Genomic DNA, 25,962 nt, shown 5'->3' on the forward strand with positions numbered 1-25,962 from the left:
TCAGTGGGTTAACGATCCGGCATTGCCGTGAGCTGTGGTGTAGGTTGCAGACGCGGCTCGGATCCTGCGTTGCTGTGGCTCTGGCGTAGGCCGGTGGCTACAGCTCCGATTCAACCCCTAGCCTGGGAACCTCCATATGCCGCGGGAGCGGCCCAAGAAATAGCAACAACAACAACAACAACAACAAAAGACCAAAAGACAAAAAATAAATAAATAAATAAAGTTACCTGTTTCTCCTTGATTCAGTTTTGGTGGGCTGTATGTTTCTAGAAACTTGTCCATTTCTTGTAGGTTGTTGAATTTGTTGGCATATAATTGTTCATGATATTCCCTTATGGTTTTTTGCATTTCTGTGGAGTTGTGTCCATTGTCATTTCTTATTTTGTTAATTTGGGCATTCTCTTATCTTCTTGGTGAACCTAGCCAGAATTTTGTCAATCTTATTTGCCCCTTCAAAGAACCAACTCTTGACTTACTGATATTTTTCTATCTTTTAAATCCATTTTTAAAAATTTCCTTTCTGATCTTTATTATTTCCTTTCTTAAGCTGACTTTAGGTTTTGTTTCTTATTTTTCTCATTCTTATAAGTATAGGTTAGGTTGTTTATTTGAAATTATCTTCTTGTTGAAAAAGGCCTGTATTGCTATGAATTTCCCCTGAGAATTGCTTTTGCCACATCCCATAGTTTGTTTTTGTTTGTTTGTTTTTGTCTTTTCTAGGGCCACACCTGTGGCGTATGGAGGTTCCCAGGCTAACCAGAGCTGCAGCTGCTGGCCTGTGCCACAGCCACAGCAACACATGATCCGAGCTGCATCTGCGACCTGCACCACAGCCCACAGCAATGCTGGATGCTTAACTCACTGAGCAAGGCTGGGGATCAAACTCAAAACCTCATGGTTCCTTATCGGATTTTTTTGTTTGTTTGCTTGTTTTGCCTTTGCTAGGGCTGTTCCCACAGCATGTGGATGTTCCCAGGCTAGGGGTCCAATCCTAGCTGTAGCCACTGGTCTACACCACAGCCACAGCAATGCAGGATCCGAGCTGTGTCTGTGACCTACACCACAGTTCATGGCAACGCCAGATCCTTAACCCACTGAGCAAGGCCAGGGATCAAACCCACAACCTCATGGTTCCTAGTCAGATTCGTTAGCCACTGAGCCACTATGGGAACTCCGTATCCCATAGATTTTATATGCTTGTGTTTTCATTGTTGTTTGTCTCAGAGTATTTTTAAAATTTCCTTTTTGATTTCATCATGGACCCATTGGTTTTTTTGTAGCATATCATTTAGTCTCCATGTAGTCATTTTTTTTTTAATCCTTTTCCTGTGGTTGATTTCTAGTTTAATGCATTGCGCTTAGAAAAGATGGTTGGGATATTTTTTATACTCTTAAATTTGTCCAGACTTGTTTTATGCCCTAATATGTGGTCAATCCTAGAGAATTTCCTAGTGCACTTGAAAAGAATGAGTATTCAGGTTTTTTTGGATATATTATCCTAAATATAAAATTAAGTCTAATTGTTCTATTGATCATTTAGGGTCTTTGTTGCCTTACCGCTTTTCCATCTAGAAGATGAGTATAGTGAAATGAGTGGGATGTTAAAATCCCCTCATATTATTGTGTTTCCATCAGTTTCTCCCTTTATGTCTAGTAGTATTTATTTGAGTGCTCATATATTAGGACATGTATGTTGATGAATGTAAAGGCCTCTTCTTGTGTTAACACTTTAATCGTTAAATAGTGTCCTTCTTTATCTTTTTTTATGGCCTTTGTTTTGAAGTCTGTTTTGTCTAATATGAGTATTGTGGCCCCTGCTTTCTTGTCATTTCCATTTGCATGAAATATTTTTCCATCCTCTCACAATGTGTGTCTTTTCCTCTAAAGTGGGTCTCTTGTAAGCAGCATATTGTAGGCTGTTGCTCTTTTGTCCAGTCTGCTACTCTGTATCTTTAATTTGAAGCATTTAATCGATTGACATTTAAGGCAATTATTCATAGATAAGTGTTTATTGCCATTTTCAACCTTGTTTTCCCATTGATTTTAAATTTCTTCTTCATCCATTTCTCTTTCTGTTTCTGTTTTTATTTTTGAGGTTTGATGGTATTCTTTTGTATTATCCTTATATTCTCTTCTATTTGGTTTTTGTGAATCTATCATATTTTTGACTTCTGGTTGCTCTGTTTTTCAGAAGTGTTAACACCTTCCTACTTGACTCAGACTGGTAGTTGTATATTTCATACACATACAAGGGAAAAAAAAATCTACATTTTTTTTCCTCTCCTCCTCCACATTTTTTGATTTTTTTTTTCTGTCCTCTTTTATATTTTCATGTTTATACTTTGGTTGTTCATGATGGTTATCATCTCTTTCACAGAAATTTGTTTATTTATTTATTTATAGTCTCTATACTGGCTTAAGCAGTACACATTCCGGTTGTGATTTTCTCTTTCCTATAGATTATTACTTTTCTATTTAGAGTATTCTGGTCTCTATGTGAGTCTGTTTCTGTTCTCTAGGTAGGTTCATGTGTGCCATAATTTAGATTCCACATATAAGTGATATCATTATCTATCTGTATGTGTATTTGTCTTTCTCTTTCTGACTTCACTTAGTATGAGAATCTCTAGTTGCATCCATGTTGCTGCCAGTGGCATTATTTCGTTCTTTTTCATGGCTGAGTAGTATTCCATTGTGTATATTCACCACATCTTCTTAATCCATTCATCTGTTGATGGACATTTAGGTTGTTTCCCTGTCTCGGCTGTTGTGAATAGTGCTGCAGTGAACATAGGGGAGCATGTATCTTTTTGAATCATCATTTTGTCCAGATATTTATCCAGGAGTGGAATTGCTAAATCATAGGGTATTTCTGTGTTCAGTTTTCTGAGGAACCTCCATACTGCTTTCCATAGTGGTTGTACCAGTTAACATCCCAACCAACAGTGTAGGAGTGTTCCCCTTTTTCTACACCTTTCCAGCATTTGTTATTTGTAAACTGATTAATGATTGCTGTTCTTACTGGTGTGTGCTGGTACCTCATTTTAATTTTGATTTGCATTTCTCTAATAATTAGTGATGTTGAGTAAGTTTTCATGTCTACTGGCCATCTGTAGGTCTTCTGCTCATTTTTCAATTGGGTTGTTTCGGGGGGGTGCTTTTTAGGGCTGCACTTGGAGCATATGGAGGTTCCCAGCCTAGGGGTCCAATTGGAGCTGTAGCCAGCAGCCTGTGCCACAGCCACAGCAACGTAGGATCTGAGCCATGTCTGTGACCTACACCACAGCTTATGGCAACACTGGATCCTTAACCTACTAAACAAGGCCAGGAATCAGTCCTGTATCCTCATGGATACTAGTCAGATTCATTAACCACTGAGCAACAATAGGAGCTCCAGTTGTTTGGTTTTATTTTGTTGACTTCTGTGTGTTACCTGTATATCTGGGCAATTAAGCCGTTATTGATTGCATCATCTGCAACTATTTTCTCCCTTTCCTTAGGTCATCTTTTTTTTTTTTTTTTGGACATTTCATTTGCTATGCAAAAGCTTTTGGGTTTAATTTGATCCCATTTGTTTATTTTTGTTGTCATTTCTATTGCCTGCATTTCTGTCGATAGCCTTTCCTAGTTCGTATGGTGCTTTTATTACCTACTTTTTGAAGTCAGCATGTTTTAGACTGAATAGGTCTGTATCACTGTTCTTTCAGGGGTATTTTCTTGGTCTTTTGACTGGAAGTGGTTCCTCTGCTTCTTCGTTATATGTCTCTTATTCTTTAGGTATAGGAGAAACAGTTATGTACTGTGGTCTTGGAGAGCTATTCATATGTTGGAGCATCCCTCTGTTGCTTCTGTGGCTTTAATATTTTTGGTGTGAGGGCTGTTTTTCACATGGATGTCTGATTCCCCTTTCCTCATGGTGTGCTTGCCATTATCCTCTTGATAGTGGCTGTGCAGATGCATTGGCTGGTGCCTGGTCATGGGATTTTTGGTGGTGGTGGTGGCTGACTTGCACCCCCAGAGCATGGGATTGGAATGTAGGTGGGTCGTTACTGCTCCTGAAAACTGATATGCCAGGGTGGCAGCTCACAGCTGATTGCTCATGACTGCTCCTGGAACCCAGAAGATGGGGCCAGTTGCTTACCACTCCTGGTATCTGGGACAGGGGGGCAGCTGCAGCTCACAGTCACTCCTGGAGCTCGAGTAGGTGGTTTCCTGCTGCCTGAGAGCATGTGCAAGGCACAAGGCTGTAATTGTGGGCCCCACTCTTCCCCTTGTGCACCCCAGACAGTGGCTCTTGGTTTTTAAGGCCACCCAGGCTATTTCTGTTTACACCCTCAGATGTGGTCTCTGTCTGTTCAGGCTGTTTCTGTACTGACAACTCCAGTCATCTCCCTGGGTCTGATCTCCAAGGCCCGAGCTTCAGCCCCCTTCCTGCACCCTCAGCAGTGGACTTGCATATCAGGCTGTAGAGTGTAGGGTGGTGGTTCTGATCATCTGTGCAAGTCTGTCTCTATTTTGCATATTGTAAACCAGCAGTTGTGCTCTCCTCTGAGGCTCTGATGTTCTCTGTCTGTTCTGGCTGATCTCTGCACCAGTGAGGAGACTTCCCAGGGTGCAGGAACTTTTCTTCTTTCATGGCTCTCTCCCAGGGGTGCAGGTCCTGACACAATTCTTTGCTCATCTTTTTTTTTTTTTTTTTTGTCCTACCCAGTTTTGTGAAGGTTTTCCTGCTCTATCAGAATCCTGAGGCCTTTTAGCAGCATTCAGCAAAGTTTCTTTGTGAATCCTTCCACATGTTAGATGTATTTTTGACATTTGTTGGGGGTGGTGAGCTGTACATGCTACTACTCTACCATCTTGATTGTCTCCCTCCCTTTTTTCCTTGATGATTCTGGCTGAAGGTTTAATTTTATTTCTATTTTCAAGGACCAACTTTTAGTTTCACTGGACTTTTTAAATGTTTTCTTCGCCTCTATTTCATTTACTTCTGCTCTAATCTTTATGATTTCTTTCCTTCTAATGACTGAGTTTTGTTTGTTCTTTCTCTATTTGCTTAATTGTGAAGGTATGATGTTTATTTGAGATTTTTCTTGTTTCCTGAGGTAATATTATATTTCTATAAACTTCCTCTCAGAACTGCTTTTGCTGCATCCCTAGCTTTGGATTGTTATGTTTTCATTTTCCTTTGCCTCTCATTATTTTTCGATTCCCTCTTTGATTTCTTGAGTGATCTATTGGTTGTTCGTAACATATTGTTTAGCTTTCATGTGTTTGTAGGGTTTTTTTCTTTCTTTTTTTTTACAGTTTTATTCTTGTAGTTAATTACTAATCTCATAGCACTGTGGTCAGAAAAGATGCTTAGTATTATTTCAGATTTCTTTTTTTTTTTTTTTTTTTTTTGTCTTTTGTTGTTGTTGTTGTTGCTATTTCTTGGGCCGCTCCCGCGGCATATGGAGATTCCCAGGCTAGGGGTTGAATCGGAGCTGTAGCCACTGGCCTACGCCAGAGCCACAGCAACGCGAGATCCGAGCCGCGTCTGCAACCTACACCACAGCTCACGGCAATGCCGGATCGTTAACCCACTGAGCAAGGGCAGGGATCGAACCCGCAACCTCATGGTTCCTAGTCGGATTCATTAACCACTGCGCCACGACGGGAACTCCTATTTCAGATTTCTTAAATTTACTGATACTTGCTTTGCGGCCCAGTGTGTGATCTATTGTGGAAAATGTTCCATGTGCACTTGATAGGAATGTGTATCCTGCTGCTCTGAGATGGAGAGTTCTATTATGTAAATATCAGTTAAGTCCTTCTGGTCTAAAGTATCATTTAAGGCCTATATTTCATTGTTGATTTTCTGTCTGAACTGTCCATTAATGTAAGTGGGGTGTTAAAGTCCTCACTAATATTTTGTTACTGTCATTTCTTCTTTTATAATTGCTAGCATTTGCATTACATACTATGGTGCTCCTATGTTGGGTGCATATATATTTACAATTTTTATATTGTCTTCTTGGATTGATACCTTGATCATTATGTAGTGTCCTTCTTTGTCTCTTGGAATAGTCTTTATTTTAAAATTTATTTTCGGAGTTCCCGTCATGGTGCAGTGGTTGGCGAATCCGACTAGGAACCATGAGGTTGCGGGTTCGGTCCCCGCCCTTGCTCAGTGGGTTAATGATCCGGCATTGCCGTGAGCTGTGGTGTAGGTTGCAGACGCGGCTCGGATCCCGCGTTGCTGTGGCTCTGGTGTAGGCCAGTGGCTACAGCTCCGATTGGACCCCTAGCCTGGGAACCTCCATATGCCGTGGGAGCGGCCCAAAGAAATAGCAAAAAAAAGACAAAAATAAAATAAAATAAAATAAAATAAAATTTATTTTGTCTAATATGAGTATTGCTATTCTAGCTTTCTTTTTGGATTTCCATTTTCATGCAATACCCTTTTATATCCCCTCACTTTCAGTCTGTATTTGTCCATAGATCTGAAGTGGGTCTCTTGTAGATGGCCTATAATGGTCTTGTTTTTGTATCCATTCAGCCAGTCTGTGTCTTTTTGTTGGAGCACTTAACATATTTACATTTAATTATTGATACGTGTGTTCTTATTGCCATTTTCTTAATTGTTTTGGATTTGTTATTTTAGGTCCTTTTTTCTTCCTTCCTGTTTTGTTCTTTTCTCCTGTTGTTTGATCACTGCCTGTAGTGTCTTATTTGGATAGCTTTTTATTTTTGTGTGTATTTTTGTAGATTTTTGGGTTGTGGTTACCACGAGATTTTGATATAGCAGTCTACATATATAGAAGATTCTTTTAAGTTGCTGTTCTCTTAATTTCAAATGCAGTTCTAATATCTTGGATTTATACTCTTCTTATGATTGCTGGTTTTGATAGCTTATTTGAGTGTGGATGATTTTCTACCTTACTATAGGTTTGCCTTTACTGGTGAGCTTTCTCATTTGTAGTTTTCTTGTTTCTAGTTGTGGCCTTTTCTGCCTACAGCTAGAACTTTTTTTTGTTTGTTTTTGTTTTTTTGTCTTTTTGCCTTTTCTAGGGCCACTCCCACGGCATATGAAGGTTCCCAGGCTAGGGGTCAAACTGGAGCTGCAGGTGCAGGCCTAGGCCAGAGCCACAGCAATGCAGGATCTGAGCCGCATCTGCAACTACACCACAGCTCATGGCAACGCAGGATCCTTAACCCACTGAGCAAGGCCAGGGATTGAACCTGCAATGTCATGGTTCCTAGTCAGATTCATTAACCACTGCACTGTGACGAGAACTCCTAGAACTTTTTGTAAAACTGATTTACTGGTTCTGAATTCGTACCCTTTGCTTGTCTGTAAAGCTTTTGATTTTTCTGTTATGTCTGAATGAGAGGCTTGCTGGATAGAATATTCTTGGTTGTAGGTTTTTTCCTTTCATCATTTTAAATATATCATGGTATTCCCTTCTGGCTTGCAGAGTTTCTGCTGAAAAATCAGCTAAGAACCTTTTGGGGATTTCCTTATATGTGATTTGTTGTTTTCCCTTGTTGCTTTTAATATCTTCTCTGTCTTTAATTTTTGTCAATTTGATTATGTGTCTTGATATGTTCCTCCTTGGGTTTATCCTGTATAGGACTCTGCACTTCCTGGTCTTGAATGAATGTTTTCTTTCCCATGTTAGTGAAGTTTTGGGCTATTATTTCATCAAGTATTTTCTTAGACCCTTTCTGTCTTTTTCTGGGACCACTGTAATGCCATTAGTGTGTTTAATGTTGTCCCAAAGGTCTCCTAGACTGACATCATCTCTTTTCATTCTTATTTCTTTATTCTGTTCTGTGGCAGTGATTTTTACCATACTGGCTTCCAGCACACTTATTTGTTCTTCTACCTCATTTATTCTGCTTTTTATTCCTTCTAGTGTATTTTCATTGCAGTTATGTATTGTTCTTAGATATGCCTTTTAGTTCTTTTTTAAACATTTCTTTTATCTTCTCAGCTTATGCCTCTATTCTTTTTCTGAGATCTTGGATCATCTTTACTGTCACTCCCCTGAATACTTTTTCAGGGAGAATGCCTATCTCCACTTCACTTCATTGTTCTTTTAGGGCTTTATTTTGTTCTTTTGTATGGAACATATTTCTCTACCATCTGAATTTGTCTAACTTCCTGTATTTATGGTCTCTGTTCTGCAGGCTGCAGGATTGTAGTACGTCTTGCTTCTGGCATCTGCCGTCTGGTGAGTGAGTTTGGTGTATGGGCTTGTACAGGCTTCCTGGTGAGAGGTACCTAGTTCCTACCCCTTGGTTGGTGGAACTGGATCCTGCTCCTCTAGTGGGCACAGCCATTACAAAGGGTGTCTTTAAAGGTGGCTTTGGGCTCAGGATGACTTTAGACAGCCTGCCTGCTCATGAGTTGGTCTTTGTTCCTACTGTGTTGGTTGTTTGGCCTGAGGTGTCCCAGCAATAGAGCCTGCAGGCTCTCAGGTTGGCCAGGTGTCAGTACCAAAATGGTGATCTCCAGAATTGCTCATGCTGATGACTATTTGCTGAGGCCTCTGCCACCAGTGTCCTTGTCCCCATAGTGAGCTGCAGCCAACCCTGCCTTCCCAGGTGACTTAAAGATCCGCAGGTAGGTCTGGCACAGGCTTCTGTGGAATCAGTGCTTTGCCCTGTGTCCCAGTGCACGTGAAACCTTGTGTGCATCCTCCAAGAATGAAGTCTCCTTCTCTTAGTCCTTTGAGCTCCTGCATTTAAGCCCTGCTTGCCTTTAAAGCCAGATGTTCTGGGGTTCCTCTTCCCGTGCCAGACTCTTAGGCTGTAGAACCTAACATGGGGTTCATAATTCTCACTCTGTGAGAGATCGTCTGAGATAGAACTATTTTCCAGTTTGTGGGGCATCCACTTGACAGGGATTTGATTATATTGTGAAAGCACCCTTTCTAACGTCTCCTTGTGGCTTCTCTTTGTCATTGAATATAGAATGTTTTTGTTTTGGTAGGTTCCACTATTTTTTTGTTGATAGTTTTTCAGCAGTTAGTTGTGAATTTGGTGCTTGTGTGAGAGGAGCTGAGCTGAAGTCCTTCTAGTCTGAGATCTTGTCTCCTCTTTCAGGACTATCAGATACATACACTCGCACATTCATTTTCTCGTATTATCTTCCATCTCATTTTATCTCCATGTTCTTCCCAAGAGATTGGGTATAGTTCCCTGTATTGTACAATAGGGTGTCATTGCTTATCTGTTCTAAATGTAATAGTTTGTATCTACTAACCCTAAACTCATAGTCCATCCCACTTTGTCCCCCTCCCCCTTTGCATCAACACATCTGTTGTATATGTCTGTGAGTCTATTTTGGTTCTGTGGATAGGTTCATTTGTGCCATATTTTATATTCCATATATAAGTGATATATGGTATTTGTCATATGACATAGGTAGTTCTCTTTCTTATGTCACTTCGTATGAGAATCTCTGTTGGCATCCATGTTGCTGCAGATGGCATTATTTCGTTCTTTTTCATGGCTGAGTAGTATCATGTTGTATACACGTACTACGTCTTTTTAATCCATGCACATGTTGATGGAAGTTTAGGTTGTTTCCCTGTCTTGGCAATTGTGAATAGTGCTTAACAAACATAGGGGAGCATGTATCTTTTTGAATTATAGTTTTGTCTGGATATATGCCCAGGAGTGGGAGTGCTGGATCATATGGTAGTTCCGTTTTTAGTTTTTTAAGGAATTTGCAGCGTTTTCCATAATAGTTGTACCAGTTTACATCTGCACCAGCAGTATAGGGTGGTTTCCCTTTGTCCACTACTCCTGCATGCTTATTTGTAGACTTACTAGTTATGGCCATTCTGCTTGGTGTGAGATGGTATTGACTTGTAGTTTTGATTTTCATTTCTCTAATAATTAGTGATGTTAAGCATCTTTTCATGTGCATATTGGTCATCTATATTTGGAGAAATATCTATTTAGGACCTCTGTCCATTTTTCCATTGGGTTTTTTGTTGTTGTTGTCATTGAGTTGCATGAATTGTTTGTACATTTTGGTCAGCGAAAATACTTGAAATAATTTCAACTTTTTAAAATTTACCAAGGCTTGATCTGTGGCCTAAGATGTGATCTATCTGGAGAATGTTCCATATGCACTTGAAAAGAAGGTATACTGATGCTTTGGGATGGAATGTTCTATAAATATCAGTTAAGTCTCTTGGTCTAGGGTGTCACTTAAGGCCTGTGTTTCCTTGCTGATTTTCTGTGTGGATGATCTGTCCATGGATGTAAGTGGGATGTTAATGTCCCCCACTGTTACTGCATTACAGTCAATTTCTCCTTTTATGGCTTTTAGCAGTTGCCTTATACATTGTGATGCTCCTATGTTGGGTGCATATATATTAACAATTATTGTATCTTTTTCATAGATTGATCCTTTGTTATGTTGTGTCCTTCTTTGTCTCTTATGACCTTTATTTAAAATCTGTTTGTCTGATATGAGTATTGCTAATCAAGCTTTCCATTGGTTTCTATTTGCATATAATACCTCTGTCTCCTCAGTTTTAGTCTGTATGTATTCTTAGGTCTGAAATGGGTCTCTTGTAAACAGCATATATTGTGTCTTGGTTTTGTATCCATTCAGCTAGTCTCTTTTGGTTGGAGCATTTAATCCATTTTCATTCAATGTATTTATGGATATGCATGAACTTATTGCTAATTTCTTAATTGTTTTGTTTTGTTATTTTAGGCCCCCTCCCTCCCCCTTTCTCTTTTGTTTCTTTCTCTTGTGATTTGCTGACTGTCTTTAGTGTTTATTTGGTTTGCTTTTTCTTTTTTATGTGTATGTCTATTGTAGTTTTTTGGTTTGCAGTTGCAATTAGATTTTGATATAGCAGTCTATATATGTACAGAATTGTTTTTGGTTGCTGATCTCTTAATTTCAAATGCATTTTCAATGTTCTCATGCTTCATAGTTTTGATATATTAGTCAGTGGGCGAGTTCCTACTTTAATGTTTCCCTTTACCAGTGAGCTTTTTAATTTGTAATTTTCTTCTTTCTAATTGTGGCCTTTTCTGCCTAGGGGATTTCCTTTAGTAGTTGTTGTAAAGCTGGTTTGGAAGTGCTGAATTCTCTTAGATTTTGCTCGTCTGCAAAGCTGTTGATCTCTCCATTGAATCTGAATGAGAGCTTTGCTGGGTAGAGTATTCTTGGTTTTAAGTTCTTGCCCGTCATCACCTTAAATATATCTTGCCTCTCCTTTCTATCTCGCCAAGTTTCTGCTGAAAAATCAGCTGTTATCCTTATGAAGGTTCCCTTGTATATTATTTGTTACTTTTCCTTTGTGCCTTTTTGTGTTTAATTTTTGTCAGTTTGGTTTGTATGTTTCTTGTTGTGTTTCTCCTTTAGTTTATCCTGTTTGGGATATTAATTACATATTATGCCATAACTTTCCCATATTAGGGAAGTTTTTGGCTATAATCTCTTCATAACTTTTCTCTGGCCCCTTCTCTCTCTCTTTTCCTTCTGGAACCCCTATGATACAGGTGTTGCTACCATTAATGTCCCAGAGGTCTCTCAGACTCTTCTCAATCTTTTCATTCTTTTTTCTTTATTCTTTTTTGTGTCAGTGATTACCATTACTCTTGTCTTCCACATCACTTATTTGTTCTTATTCCTCCATTGTTCTGCTATCGATCCCTTGTTTTTGTATTTTACTTTTCAGATATTGTGCTGTTCATCTCAGTTTGCTTGTTTTTTAAAATCTTCTAGGTTTTTGTTAACCATTTCTTGTAACTTCCTTCTCAGTCTATGCCTCTGTTCTTTTCCTGATACCTTGGATCATCTTTACTATCATTACTCTGAATTCTCTTTCAGGTAGATTGTCTCTCTCTTCTTTTAGTTGTTTTTGTGTCTTTTATTTTGTTCCTTTGTCTGAAAGCTATATCTTTGTCATTTTATGTTGTCTATCTTTCTATGTTTGTGGTCTCCTTGACAACAGGTGTGTAGATTGAGTAGCTGGTGTCCAGTGCTGGAGTTCTCAGGGGTGGTGGCAGCTCATGTGTACCTAGAGCACATGACAGGAGCAGCTGTCTCTCCTGGATCTGGGTGGCTTCTAGGAATGGTGTTTGTGAGGGCTGTGGTGGTAGTTCATGTTTCACAGGACTGCTCTTATAGCAGGGGGCTGGGTAGCAGCAACTCCTGTGACTTCTTCTATTACCAAGCAGCTCTCAGGACTGTTTCCTCTAGCTGCCTCTTTCCATTTTCTGGTTGCTCCTGGCATTAATTGGTGTTCCTGGACCTATGGCTGTGTCACTGCATTCTCTGCCTCAATCTTCACTTGGCCTTCCTCACTGTTTGTCCTCAATGGTATGATAGTTAATCTGATGTGTTAGCTTGAATGGACCCCTTGTGCCCAGGTTAAGCATTGTCTCTGGGCGTGTCTCCGAGGTTGTTACCAGATGAGAATAGCACTTGAATTGGTGGACTCAGTAAATGAGTTGCCTTAGGCAGTGTGGGTGGGCATCATCCAGTCTGTTGAGAATCTGAATGGAACAAAAGGCAGAGGAAGGAGGGAGTCATTCCTTTTTTCTTGTCTTACTGATTGGTAGGGGACCTCATTTCGTCTTTTGCCCTTGGACGGGGATTTACATCATTGTCTCCACTGGTTCTCAGGCCTTTGGACGTGGTTTGAATTATACCACCAGATTTCCAGGGGCACCAGTTTACCAGTGCAGATAGAGGACTTCTGAGACTCCATAATCTTGTAAGCCAATTTCTAAAAAAAAAAAAAAGACCCCTAAAGTGGGAAGCACAGAATATCCTATCCAGTTTACAGAAAACAAGTAGTTAGTCTGATCAGCTCTGTACTAGAATATATTTCTTGTAAGACCGACTTAATATCTGATGGGAAAGACAGGCCCTTAGAAAAATCCTTTACTGCATTAAATTAAGCAAGAGCATAGTGATTATTGAGGCAGATGGCCTGGCATGCCAGTTGATAGGCATATTGACTATTTATGCATCTTTCGTAGTCTTCAAAATATTTGCAAGTTGTATATAAGTAAAGATGTCTTCATTATAGCAAATAGTAACAGCTCTCCTTGAAAACAGCTTCCTTGTGTCCACATTGAATCCTCTTATGGGAGTGCAGATGCTCATGATCTTAATGCATACTATTATGGGTTCGATTGTATCTCCCCCAGATTCATATGTTGAAATCCTAATTCCCAAAGGTGATGGTATTAGAAGGTTGGGCCTTCAGGAGTTGCTTAAGTCATGAAAGTAGAAAGCTCCTGAATGGCTTAGTGCTTTATAAAAGGGCCTCCAGAGAGACCCATCATGCCTTTCACCATGTGAGGGCCCAGTGAGAAGACACTGGCTATGAACCAGGAAGGGCGTCCTCATGAGAACACAATCATGCTGGCATCTTGATCTTGGACTTCCCAGTCTCCAGAACTGTAAGAAACACAATTTTCTTGTTTATAAGCCACCCAGTCTCTGGCGTTTTGGTATAGCAGCCTTAATAGCCTAAGACACTCCATTACTTTAGAAGGTAACCTTATTTGGAAGTGCGTCACTGCACATGTGATCAGTTAAGATGAGCTCAACGGGGCGACATACTCCAACATGACTGGTGTCCTTACCAACAGGAAATTTAGACCTAGAGACAGACACACGTGGCGGAAGATGACGTTAAGACATAGGGAGACTTCAGCCATCTGCAAGCCCAGAGAAGAGGCCTGAAACAGGTCTTTCTTTCCCAACCCTTAGAAGGAACCAAACCTACTGATGCTTTGACTTGGAAGGTCTGGCCTCCAGAACTGTAAGAAAATAAAAGTGCTATTGTTTCAGCCACTCTGTTTATGATACTTTGTCATAGCAGCTCTACACAGCAAATGAATGCACACACTTTCTGGGCTTTTCTTCCTCCCAGTCCTCAAACCTGAGCAGGGGGATGAGGGAACCCACCAGGTGCTGAAACTGAATGGTCAGAACTGACCCATGAACTGAAGCTTCAGGATCTTTTCCTTGGTGTCACCTTCTGCGTTGTCCTTTTCCAAAGACTTGTTTTGTTAAGATGTAGGAAGTGGATGAAAAAGCAGTCTTCCCTATCAATTTTTTCTGCTTTTACAACCAGCCCAGTTTCCAGAGCTGCTTGTAAGACTTAGCCAACAATGAAAATGCATGCCAGGCATTGAGCTCCCCACAGTTCACCCTTGCGTGATTCCTGTGTCCTTGAGGAAAATTAATAGGTGTGATCTGATTCCATCAGTGCCTCTGGCTCTTGGTTGTGGCGAGAGCAGTGATGAAGTACTTCTGTCTGGCTTGGACAGGCACTTCCCACAGCTGGGAGATGCCTCTCAAAACTACACTGGGTTTTTTTCTCCTCAAACCAGTGCTCTTTTATAGATGTGAGGAGGGGCAAAGAAAATGTATTTTTTAAATTAATGTCTTTATAGACACGTAATTTTTTTTTTCTTTGCAGCCAGTACGGGCTACTCCGTCGTCTTTGAAGATGTTAGATGTGGGAAAGTGGCCGATTTTCTCCCTTTGTTCTGAGGAAGAACTGCAGTTAGTTCGTCAGGCCTGTGTCTTCGGCAGTGCTGGCAATGAAGTTTTATACACCACAGTAAATGATGAGGTAATGTGGAAGAAAAAATGTGGCCCCTTGTGTTTTTAGTAGTGGACTTGTAACACTGAAGTTCTTGGGGAACTAAGGAACTAAGGCTTTAAGGAAGTTAAAATGCATGGAAAGTAGATTCCTACTTATTAAATACTGAGGCAGCTTTTCTTTAGAGGGAGTATATGTGTTTGAGTATAATTATAGGTTTGTCAGAAATAGAACGGCTTGAACTAACAGTGGTTTTTCTCACAGATTTTTGTGCTTGGCACAAACTGCTGTGGCTGTTTGGGATTGGGTGATGTCCAGAGCACCATTGAACCTCGGAGACTGGATTCTTTAAGTGGCAAAAAAATCGCCTGCCTCAGCTATGGGAGTGGCCCGCATGTTGTCCTTGCAACCACAGGTAACCCAGGAAACCAGTGTAGAGTTTTAGCCATTGATTTATTTGTTGAGAAACAAGAATAGGATCCCTGACATTAAGAACATACTTTTTGATTGGGCAAAGCTTTCTGGCTTTGCCCTCTGAACTTAACTATGCTTTGGACACTATGAAATAGGAGCATATCTGAATATCAAAGTAAGATAATGTAGCAGATGGAATCTACCAATTACTGGCACTTTGGATGTACGAATGACAATGCTATAAGCCCAGTAAACCCCTTTTTGTGTGTACTTGGTAAGTGTAATTATTTTGCACTAGAAGGCTGAACTCACTCTGGATTTTTTGAACTTGAGATTTCTCATCTATGAACAGAAAGATTAGAGCTGAATTCCAAGATCCCTTCCAGTTTTTACTCTTTTGTAATTCTGACATTAAATAGTGACTGATGGCTCTAATTGGTATCAGTAGTGTAAGAAATTAAATATTTTTTTTTCATGGCTATTTTACAAAATCAGACTAAGACATTATAATTAAAACATATAGGGAGTTCCCGTCGTGGCGCAGTGGTTAACGAATCCGACTAGCAACCATGAGGTTGCGGGTTCGGTCCCTGCCCTTGCTCAGTGGGTTAACGATCCGGCGTTGCCGTGAGCTGTGGTGTAGGTTGCAGACGCGGCTCGGATCCCACGTTGCTGTGGCTCTGGTGTAGGCCGGTGGCTACAGCTCCTATTAGACCCCTAGCCTGGGAACCTCCATATGCCGCGGGTGCGGCCCAAGAAATAGCAACAACAACAACAACAAAAAGACAAAAGACAAAAAAAAAAAAAAAAAAAAAAAAAAAAAAAAGCATATGGGAGTTCTTGTCGAGGCTCAGCAGAAACGATTCCAACCAGGAACCATAAGGTTGCAGGTTCAATACCTGGCCTGGCTCAGTGGGTTAGGGATCTGGTGTTGCCGTGGGCTGTGGTGTAGGTCATAGACATGGCTTGAATCCACTGTGGCTGTGGTGTAGGCTGGCAGCTATAGCTCTGATTCGACCCCTAGCCTGGGAACCTCCATGTGCCACTAGTATGGCCCTAAAAAAAAAAAAAATTTAAAACATACCTTAGAGTTTTCCTTGAGCTGGGTATTCATTTTATTAGTATTCTTTAAATCGAAAATGAACTTTACAAATAGTCTCTTATATTTGTATCACATTTGAAAAGTAAGTTTAGGAATTTTTGGTTGTCCGTAGCAGCAAACTGGATTATTCAGACCACTTTTGCGCTGAAAACAAGGAAAAATTCTAGATAAAATATTTTTCAAAACTTTGATAAAAGCATCCAAACACTGATAAGGCAGAAAGGAATTACCAGAGCACAGTGAAGAGAGAGTACAACCTAAGAAGGCAGAGGGGACCTTGAAGCTAATTTTGCCTTAAAGTCATTTGCCTGTTCACTTATACAGAGTTGTGGTTTGAGGCACTCAGGAGGTGAAGGGGTCATGATTCACAGACTTGACACTTTAGGCCCACAAAGGACTGTACTCTAGGGCAAGGATGGGTCAGTTCTTTCATCTCTAAGGGATTCAACAGAAGAATTCCTTGGCTCTGAGCAAAGCAGGGAGAAAAAAAGAAAGAAAACCTCTCCCTGAGGGGTTGTAACCATGGATTTGTATTCCAGTTCACATTAGATTGGTTGGTCCAAGAAATCTCACGCCTTGGACTTATCCTGGGGGTAACTTTAAGTGCCTTAAGGACCTGAGAGCAGTTGATGCACGTCTTTTCTAGAGGAAAGCATCTTCATCCTATGCCTGAGGGAATGCGATGCCACTGAAAAATAATTTTTCTTTTTTTTCATTTTTTAAAAATTTTAGTGCAATATAGTTGATTTACAATGTTGGGATAATTTCTGCTGTACAACAAAGCGATTCGGTTAAACATGTACACACACCCATTCTTTTTAAGATGAAAAATAATTTTCGATGGCGATTAGCAGCATATAGTCAAAGATAACCAGGTACCTAAGGAAACAAGGCACCCTGAGTGAGAATCAGCAAAAAAGACAGCAACAACTGACTGCTAAATAACATAGAATTATCAGATACAAGCTGTAAAATGGCTGTGTTTATTATGTCTGAATAAATTAAAAAATGAGCTTGGAGATATCTCTAGAGCTCATAGAAGATTTGGAAGAAACAAACAGTATAATTATCAAAATGAAAGACTCATTAGACAAGTTTTGCAGCTGTTTGGACATAGTGAAAGAGAAAATAAACTGGAAGATAGATCAGAAGAAATGAGCACAAAGAGACAGTATGGGAGAAAATACAGATGAAGGGAGTATGTACTATATTCCATTTATTTAGAATTCAAAACTAGGAAAGACTAAATTCTTTTCTTCAGGACATACATATGGAGGGCTTTTGGGGTGATCATGAAATTATATTACTTGACCTGAGTGGAAATACATGGATGTGTACTTTGTTATTATTTATAAAACTGTGCATATATATTTTTAAAATTTTTTTCTGAATGTATATTGTAATGCACAATAAATAATAAAGATTTTAAAAATTAACTTGATCATTTTATGGGTAGGGAAATTAAGATTCAGAGATGTTAAATGACCTTACAATATTTTGACTTTAAATCAAGAGTTTTTTCCTAATACTCTTAGCAGCCTTTTCTCTTGTGTTTATTAAAAACTTATCTTCCCAGCATTATAATTACATCCATTTAAATTTCATCTTGTTGCTCTGAGGTGGAATGTAGTTTAACTTTCCAAATGTATTCTTTTATAAAATGAGTTTTGTGGAATAGGGAAGTTGATTAGCTTTTGCGTGTGAATTTTTTAGTTTTCATTTGTGGAAATACGTAATATGTATAATAATGGATAGCTGTTTTGAAAGTTGGTTGTTTCTTCTTATTTTCAGAAGGAGAAGTCTTTACCTGGGGTCATAATGCTTACAGTCAGCTGGGTAATGGGACGACTAATCATGGTTTAGTTCCCTGTCATATCTCTACTAATTTGTCAAACAAACAAGTCATTGAAGTTGCCTGTGGATCTTACCATTCATTGGTGCTAACATCTGATGGAGAGGTGAGAATAGTCAGCATAAATCCCATTGTTCATAAGATTTCAGCAAGGTTATAATTTTAATAAGTTTATATAGATTCCTATAGCAGTCTTGGAAATATGGTCATGTGATTAAAATAACCACCTCCCTCAAATTCAGTCTTGTTAGCAGTTCATAGTCAAATGGTGTTTATATTATGAAGCGTGCCTATATGCAGTAAGGATTTCTATAACTGTAAAAATTAAAAAGATGTTTTATTTCTTCTCTATTACTATACTCAAGGGGCTTATTTGCAAAAAGAAAAATCCAAAATGCTGGAGATTATTCCTGAGGCAAAGCAGATATTTTTTGTAAGAATAATGATATTTAAGGAGTTCCCACTGTGGCTTCTCTGGAGCGCCAGGACTCAGGTTCGATCCCTGGCCCAGCACAGTAGGTTAAAGGATCTGGTGTTGCCACAGCTGCAGCATGGATCACAACTGCAGCTTGAATCTATCTGACTCCTGGCCCAGGAGCTGTATGCCATGGAGCAGCCAAAAAAGAAAAAGAATTATGATATTTGATAATAATCATTGGTGTTTATGTAGATAATGCCAATAACCTAATTTTATAAAGTAGTCCATTTTGTAAGAATGAATTCTATGAAAATTTCTGTGCTTGTGTTATGAGAATTTATGGGTATCAAGTACTTTGAGGCCAAAACGAGGCACCATAAATGCCAATTGAGACACTTTATAGTGTTCATTAGTGTGTTTTATTTATTGATCTCTTTTTTTTTTTCCAACAGGTATTTGCTTGGGGTTATAATAACTCTGGGCAGGTGGGATCTGGATCAACAGCTAATCAGCCAATCCCTCGAAGAGTCACTGGCTGCTTACAGAATAAAACAGTTGTGAATATAGCCTGTGGGCAGATGTGCTCAATGGCAGTGGTGGACACTGGGGAGGTGAGGAAGTTATTTCATTTGTTGTTTAAAACACCCGTCTGCCTTATCAGTGCCATACTGACATGGCATGTTCTCATAACAGAGACCTTGATTGCTTTTGTCTTTGCCGGGGACTGAGTCTCTTTGTCTCCCAGGTCTACGTCTGGGGTTACAATGGAAACGGGCAGCTGGGACTTGGCAGTGGTGGCAACCAGCCAACCCCTTGTAGAATAGCAGCTTTGCAAGGCATCCGTGTCCAGCGGGTATGTCCTCTCTTGATTTATTTGCCTATTTTGAAGTCCACAGTGACAAAGACACCAGTGTACTAAAAACACAGTTTTCTTAGCAAAATGAAAAGGTTAGCTGCTTGGAAGTCTTGATTGGAATAAAGGTTAAAGCCCTCTTTCCCTGAATTTAGTTGTAGGTGTTTATCAGAATATTTATATTTCCAGGGCATTCTCACTCATAGCTGTTGGAATGTAAATTGTTTTCTTTGCCAAGGAGACTTTGGCAGTTTGTATCAAGAGCCTTAAGAGTGTTTATCTCCTTTGATCTGTAATTCTATTCCTAGGACATTTACTCTAAGGAACCAGAAGAGAAAGTAACTTAAAAAAGTAGTGAAGCTATAGAAGAAAAAAGGAATAAAAATTGATCATGTAAATAATAGCTATTATCCAGTCAAACAGTAAGTTAATGATTAAATAAATTAGATTAAATCTATATTAGCAGAAATGATGCTTACAAAGAATGGTGGGGAAGTAATGCCATATGTGATGCTAAGTAAAAAGAAAGATGCAGAACTGCTTATACAATGTGATTGTTTTTAAAAAAGCTGTCAGGAGTTCCCATCGTGGCTCAGTGGTTAACGAATCTGACTAGGAACCATGAGGTTGTGGGTTCGATCCCGGCCTCGCTCAGTGGGTTAAGGATCTGGTGTTGCCATGAGCTGTGGTGTAGGTTGCAGACGCGGCTCAGATCCCGCATTGCTGTGACTTTGGAGGAGGCTGGTGGCTATAGCTCAGATTAGACCCCTGGCTTGGGAACCTCTATATGCCACAGGTGCGGCTGTAGAAAAGCCAAAAAAAAAAAGCTATCAGTGCATATCCCTATATCTGTATATAAAGAGAAAAAAAATCCTGATCTTGAGGTGACTTCCATAATTTTACTTTCTATATTTTTTCCCATTGAACATGTTTTTACTTTCGTAGTTAAAAAAGAAAAATTTTTTAAAAAGCATCTGTTTCTGGAGTTCCTATTATGGATTGGCAGTATCTTGGGAGCGTTGGGACTCATGCTCGATCCCCTGCCCTGCACAGTGGGTTGAAGATCTGGCGTTGCTGCAGCTGTGGCTTATTTAGGTCCCGGTTGCGGCTTGGATCCCTGGCGCAGGAACTCCATGTGCCACAGGGCGGCCAACAAAAAAAGTGCCTATTTCTTATTCACTTCTCACCCTTTGATCTCTGTGAGCATAATGAACACCAGAGTCGAGCCAGATAAACTGGACTCATGTTGATCTCACTGCAGTTTTCACCACACATGAGGCCTAAGCGAGTTCTGGAGGGATAGTGGTTAACTTAAGGCCTGCTTCTCTAGGCGGACTGCCTCTTCCCTTTTTTCTTTTTTTTTCATTTTTGATTCTTATCTTGTGAAGGCATGTTTTCTTCTGTTGGCAGGCCTGAATGGATTTGGTTTTTCTCTTTCCAGGTTGCCTGTGGCTACGCACACACATTAGTATTAACAGACGAAGGTCAAGTGTACGCTTGGGGTGCCAATTCTTACGGCCAGTTGGGCACTGGCAATAAAAGTAACCAGTCCTATCCTACTCCTGTCATTGTGGAAAAGGACAGGTAATACATGCATTTTCAAAATAAGTTCAGTGTTCTTCAGTGATAAAACAAAACTTAGACATGATGTAGAAATACGGGCAGTTTGCTGCTGGTGTTAGAATATTCGTGGACAAGACCATTCCTTTCTTCCTTTCCAAAACGGGCTTTTGAATTGTCAGGGAGGTTAAGTGTGTGTTAATTCTGTTTTCCCGTACCATACCTGTATTCCATCCATACCTTCCACAACTCTTCTGTGTTATTCTTCTCACTCAAAAATGACCCATTTTTGTTGTTTTCTATTTTACATTGTTAAGAGGAAGTTGATAACATTTGAGGTCTATTTTCCATGGTTTAGGAACATGAAAGTACCTCAAATGAGGGTATAAAGCCATTCACTGGGCTACTTATAAAATTTGTCAGTTGAAAAGGTTAGGATTGTTTCATTATTTTAACTCCCAAGTTATTACTAAGAAAGAGTAAAATGGTTAGAAAATTAAAACTTAGTTTCGTGCACTTTTTTATAAGGTTGTGTTAAATGATTAGCATGTCCAGAATTTTCCCCAGGTTATTCTGCTATTTTTGAAGGTCTCTTGAATTACTCATGTTTTTTTGGGGTGGGGGGCACGCAGCCGTACTTGCCTCATACAGAAGTTCCTGGGCTAGGGGTCAAATCAGAACTACACCTGTCAGTCTACGCCACAGCCACAGCAATGCCAGATCTGAGCTGCATAGCTCACAGCAATGCCAGATCCTTGACCCACTGATCGGCAAGACCAGGGATTGAACCCGCAACCTCATGGATACTAGTTGGGTTCGTTTCCACTGCGCCGCAATGGGAACTCTTCTTGAATTTCTCAAATGTAGCCATATCACTGCCTTTTTCGCCCTTCAATTTTGGACACAGTAGCGTGGAATAAAAAACATTTCATTATCTTTACTACTAAATCAGAGTTGAAATCGTTGTAGAAATTAATATTGCTATTTTCATTTTACATATTTTTGTTAATCTGATTTTTAAATATATGGGTTTATTATTTTTGCCTTTGTATGCAGTTCTTTTACATGTTTCTGTTGAATATTTAACAATGAAAATGAAGAACTCTTCTTAATCTGATTCTGTTTTCCTCTCCATCAAAGAATTTATGATAGTTATAAATTAAATAATGCAGCGGTGCAATTAAATAATACAGTTCTACAATTATATTATTAGTAACCATTTCTCCCCGTGGTACAATGTAAGGTCTATAATGTCTTGTTTATCATATCACCCAGAATGGTGTAATGCCTATATTGAAGGATCAATAAGATGCAACAAATTATGAGGACATATTTATATAGTTACACTGTTTTAACCAAAAAAAAGGAAAGAAAAAGAAAGAAAATGAAGAACTCACCAGTTATTTTGGCCCCCTTGATTTTCATTGGAGTATTTTGAGCCTGGCTCCGTTTTTTTGTTTTTTGTTTTTTTTTTTTTTTTTGTGGGGGACGCACCCGAGGCATATGAAAGTTTCTCCCAGGCTGGGAGTTGAATCGGAGCTACAGCTGCCAGCCTACGCCACAGCCACGCCAGATCCAAGCCATGTCTGAGACCTACACCACAGCTCACTGCAATGCTAGATCCTTAACCCACTGAGTGAGACCAAGGATTGAACCTGCAACCTCATGGTTACTAGTCAGATTCCTTTCTGCTGAGCCACGATGGGAACTCCAGAGCCTGGCTACTTTTGTTTAACCTGTGTTAAATTGGTTAAAAAACTTTTTTAGAATGTGTGTGTGTGTGTGTGTGTATATATATATATATATATATATATATATATATATATGACTGGGTCACTACGCTGTACTGCAGAAATTGACACAACACTGTAAATCAACTATACTCTTAAAACAAAACAAACTCCCCCCCCCCCCAAATCTTGCAGTAAGACCCTGGGCTCCTTAATAACTGGAGAGGAGCAAAGATAATGAAGGTCACGAGGTGGCAGGCACACAGGAGCTGCAAGCAGCTGTGTCATCTCCCTTTGTTGGAAGGTAGTTCAGAGCCAGTCAGTGAAAAGAGAAGAGACAGTCTTGAGGCTTTGAATAATCACAAAAAATGTCCTTACCAAAGCCAGTCAGTAGGGACTAAATACTAAATGTATTTAGACAAAACAGCAAAGAAGTATTAAAAGATCAAACAATGATAACATAGAAATAAAAACAAGCTATCTGAATGGCACTTTACCATTTATTCTGATGCTGCCCCACTTAACATAAATTTGAACTCACTTTTCTGTGGATCCCAGTCACGCTGGGATCAAGGGACTGTAGGGCAGTGTGGAGGGAGAGAGCAGGAAAGCAGGGCATGGAAATTGTGTGAGTATGAAGATACCTGGCACTTGAGAGTTAGCCGTTGCTTTCTGTCTTTTTAAAAAACTTGCTAAGTTAAAAAACTGGGGAGGAGTTCCTGCTGTGGCACAGTGGGCTAAGGATCCGGTGTTGCTGCAGCTGTGGTGTAGGTCACAGCTGTGGATCAGATTCAGTCCTTGGTCCAGGAACTTCTATATATATGCAACATATATGGCCGAAAAATGGGAAAAAAATTTTTGTTTTAATTATGTATGTAAAAAAAGAGAGAAATAGCTAAATACTTGTGCACTTGAACTTGTCCACATAAACATGATTTGGGGCCATAAATATCAAGGACGAATGTTTTGAATGAGATGTTGCTGCTTTTTTCAGCTTCCTATACTTGAATTTCACTTGGTGATTTGAGCTTACAGTCTCTCCATCACACAAATGTTGTGAGCGAGACCTGAAGTCTGTTGGAACTTGTTCTGTACCTACACGCCCTTTTCAGTGACTGAAACTTAGCAGATATGTTATGACTTATCTCTCAGGAACTCCTGACTCTTGGGGCCCATTCTGGGGAAGCTTGGCTGATGAGAAAGAACTGGATCGAATTTGGGGCGGGATAGGTCAGGCCTTGGTTACCTGTTCACAGAAGTGGAAGGCGAAAATCTGTCTACGTTGAATTTTTGTTCCGACAGCAACCCAAGGAAAACCTGATTAAAATATTTTTTTCACAGAGGTCTATTTATGATGAATACTAATGCTTACCAGCAATTTATGTTCATACAGAAGTAATGTTAATAATTAAAATGACTCTCTACCCCACTGATTCCCAATTTTTCTGAATTTTTAGTACTTCAACTCACCAGCACTTGTGTCTGTATTCCTATAGTTGCATAAAAACATGTATAAGTTAAATTGATTTAAAATTCACTTTGCCTTGTACTTTTGTGAATTTGTAATTGATGTCTTGGCCTCTTACAGAACCAGCATTGGGAATCACTGCTCTGGATCTTTTTATGATCCCATTTCTTCTCCATTATTCTTCTCCCTCACAAATTACCTTTTTTCTCTCTGCATTGTTTTCTGTTTTGCATTCTTTCTCACTCTCTGCTGTTTCATTTCTAGTACTTCTCAGCCATTAAGCTATGCCGTTGTGGATCATTCCATTAAGGTGACACCAAACTTACTTATTATGAGCATATAGTAATTTTTTTCCCATTAAGAATGGCTACAAAAAGTGTGAAATATACCAGATATCCTGACAGTAAAGGTCAGCTCAGTTTATAGTCGTGGTTTATTGCATGTATTACCGGCAAGTCTGAGCTTCCAGATTCACTTCTTGTTATGAATCAGATTTAAGGACAGATGACCTTAGGCAGAGGCAGGGCGCCTTGGCAGAAGCTCGGGTCCCAAGCTGAGACCTGAAGGTTCCTTCTAAACTCTCTCCGCTCTCGTTCATTCCTGTAGCAGCTGCTGCGGTCAGCCAAGCCCGAGCCCCGCCCCTGCCTTCCCGCGTGGCGCTGGGTGCTCCAGGTAAATGCCTCACGGCCTTGCTCAGGGAGGGCCAGCCCTCCGAGCTTTTCTGCCCCCTAACCCCGTTGCTGTGGAAGCAGTGTTGCCACCTCCTCTCGGGATGGACAAAGGCTGCTCCCCTCTCCTGGGGCTGATAGTAGACATTTCAGAAGCACATGTAGGCAGGAAGTTACGTGGGTTTTCTGATGTTGGGTAGTTTAGCACAGAAGGGCACAACCGTGTTCCAGTCATTTACGTTTTTCATAGAACATTATCAGAGAAAAGAGAGGCTCTCTGTCATTGTAAGTGGCCTCCCAAAGTACACAGGAACGTTCCTGACCAAGGACCTTGTGCATGACATTGAGGAGCTGCGAGTGCATCTATTCATTGGAACTTAGGGTGTGCGGGCAAAGGAGACTTGAAAGAAAGCTGGACATAGACGGAAGCCAAATTATGGAAAGCCTTAAGGTCATGTGTCTGGATTTTATCTCATGGGAAGTCACCGAAGCTTTGAAAGTAGTGATGAGAATGGTGTTTTAAGAGAATCATTAACCTGCCAGCATTATGTGATTTAGGTTGGGAGACAAAGTTTAAGGCAGGGAGACAGAAGAGCTAAATTGGTCCAGGTATGGGGTGTGCCTGACGAGGGCTTGGAGAATGGGAGACTTTACAAACAAAGAACTTCTGTCATTTGTCAACTGGACATTCGGAAGAGAGTGTTAAGTCAGGAGGGAGAACTCAAAGATGACCCTGCAGTTCTGAGCCTAAGTCCCCAAGGATGCTGTTACCATTGCCCGAGGCAAAATCAAGATGGTCGCCTTACTTGAGGCAAAAAAGTTGACTAACTTCTATCAATTTGAATAGTGGCTTATTCTTAGAGAAAATCATTGTTTTCAAATCAACGAAACTGTTTTCCGCTAGGAAGTATTTTGAGAACTACCTGCTGTCAATCGTGGGCTTATGGAACTAGGGTCTAACATATGATTGATCCCAGAAAACTGCTCTCTTGGGTTCCACATGATACAGTCCAGTGAGTCAGAACTACTGCATTTACTGTTTGCAGAGTGAGTTGGGGTGACCCACAGCATGTTCCATTTAACCCTAAAATTGGTGGCATTTTGATGAAAATATTGATTGACCCTGGGTCAGGATGGCCCACATCTCTTTGATCTGCTTTAGTAAATAATGTTTTAAGAAAAAAAATTAAAACAACTTTCCTTTGGTCTCTACACTTTTGGGTTGTGCTTGAGCTTCAGAACAAGAGAGTTGGTATTCGTATAGTCCTGCTGGCCGGAAGTAGCAACAAGCAGACCTTCATGAGGTATCCGT

General features: G+C 40.0%; 1 protein-coding gene across 50 annotated transcripts in view; it reads left to right on the forward strand.

Annotated features, from left to right (window-relative positions):
• Positions 1-25,962, forward strand: part of RCBTB2 (RCC1 and BTB domain containing protein 2) — a 76,325-nt gene that overhangs the window by 36,757 nt on the left and 13,606 nt on the right. For 19 of the 50 annotated variants that reach the window (XR_014819365.1, XR_014819366.1, XR_014819363.1 and 16 more), the window contains 6 exons: positions 14,460-14,615; positions 14,850-15,000; positions 17,893-18,059; positions 18,824-18,982; positions 19,117-19,224; positions 20,666-20,808. Coding sequence is in view for 37 of the 50 variants with exons in the window: in XM_084981629.1 (XP_084837755.1) it covers positions 14,460-14,615; positions 14,850-15,000; positions 17,893-18,059; positions 18,824-18,982; positions 19,117-19,224; positions 20,666-20,808 (884 nt within the window). In the remaining 13 variants the exon portion in view is untranslated. Of the gene's footprint in view, positions 1-8,172; positions 8,217-14,459; positions 14,616-14,849; positions 15,001-17,892; positions 18,060-18,823; positions 18,983-19,116; positions 19,225-20,665; positions 20,809-24,588; positions 24,655-25,962 lie in introns of all 50 variants that reach the window. The other 31 variants (XR_014819362.1, XR_014819360.1, XR_014819368.1 and 28 more) reach the window with 3 other exon arrangements.

This window comes from Sus scrofa, chromosome 11 (genome assembly GCF_054392235.1).
Source record: "Sus scrofa isolate SSC_HxYL_T2T_F1_AM1 chromosome 11, Sscrofa_HxYL_maternal_Yorkshire_Landrace_v2.0, whole genome shotgun sequence".
Lineage (NCBI taxonomy): Eukaryota > Metazoa > Chordata > Mammalia > Artiodactyla > Suidae > Sus > Sus scrofa.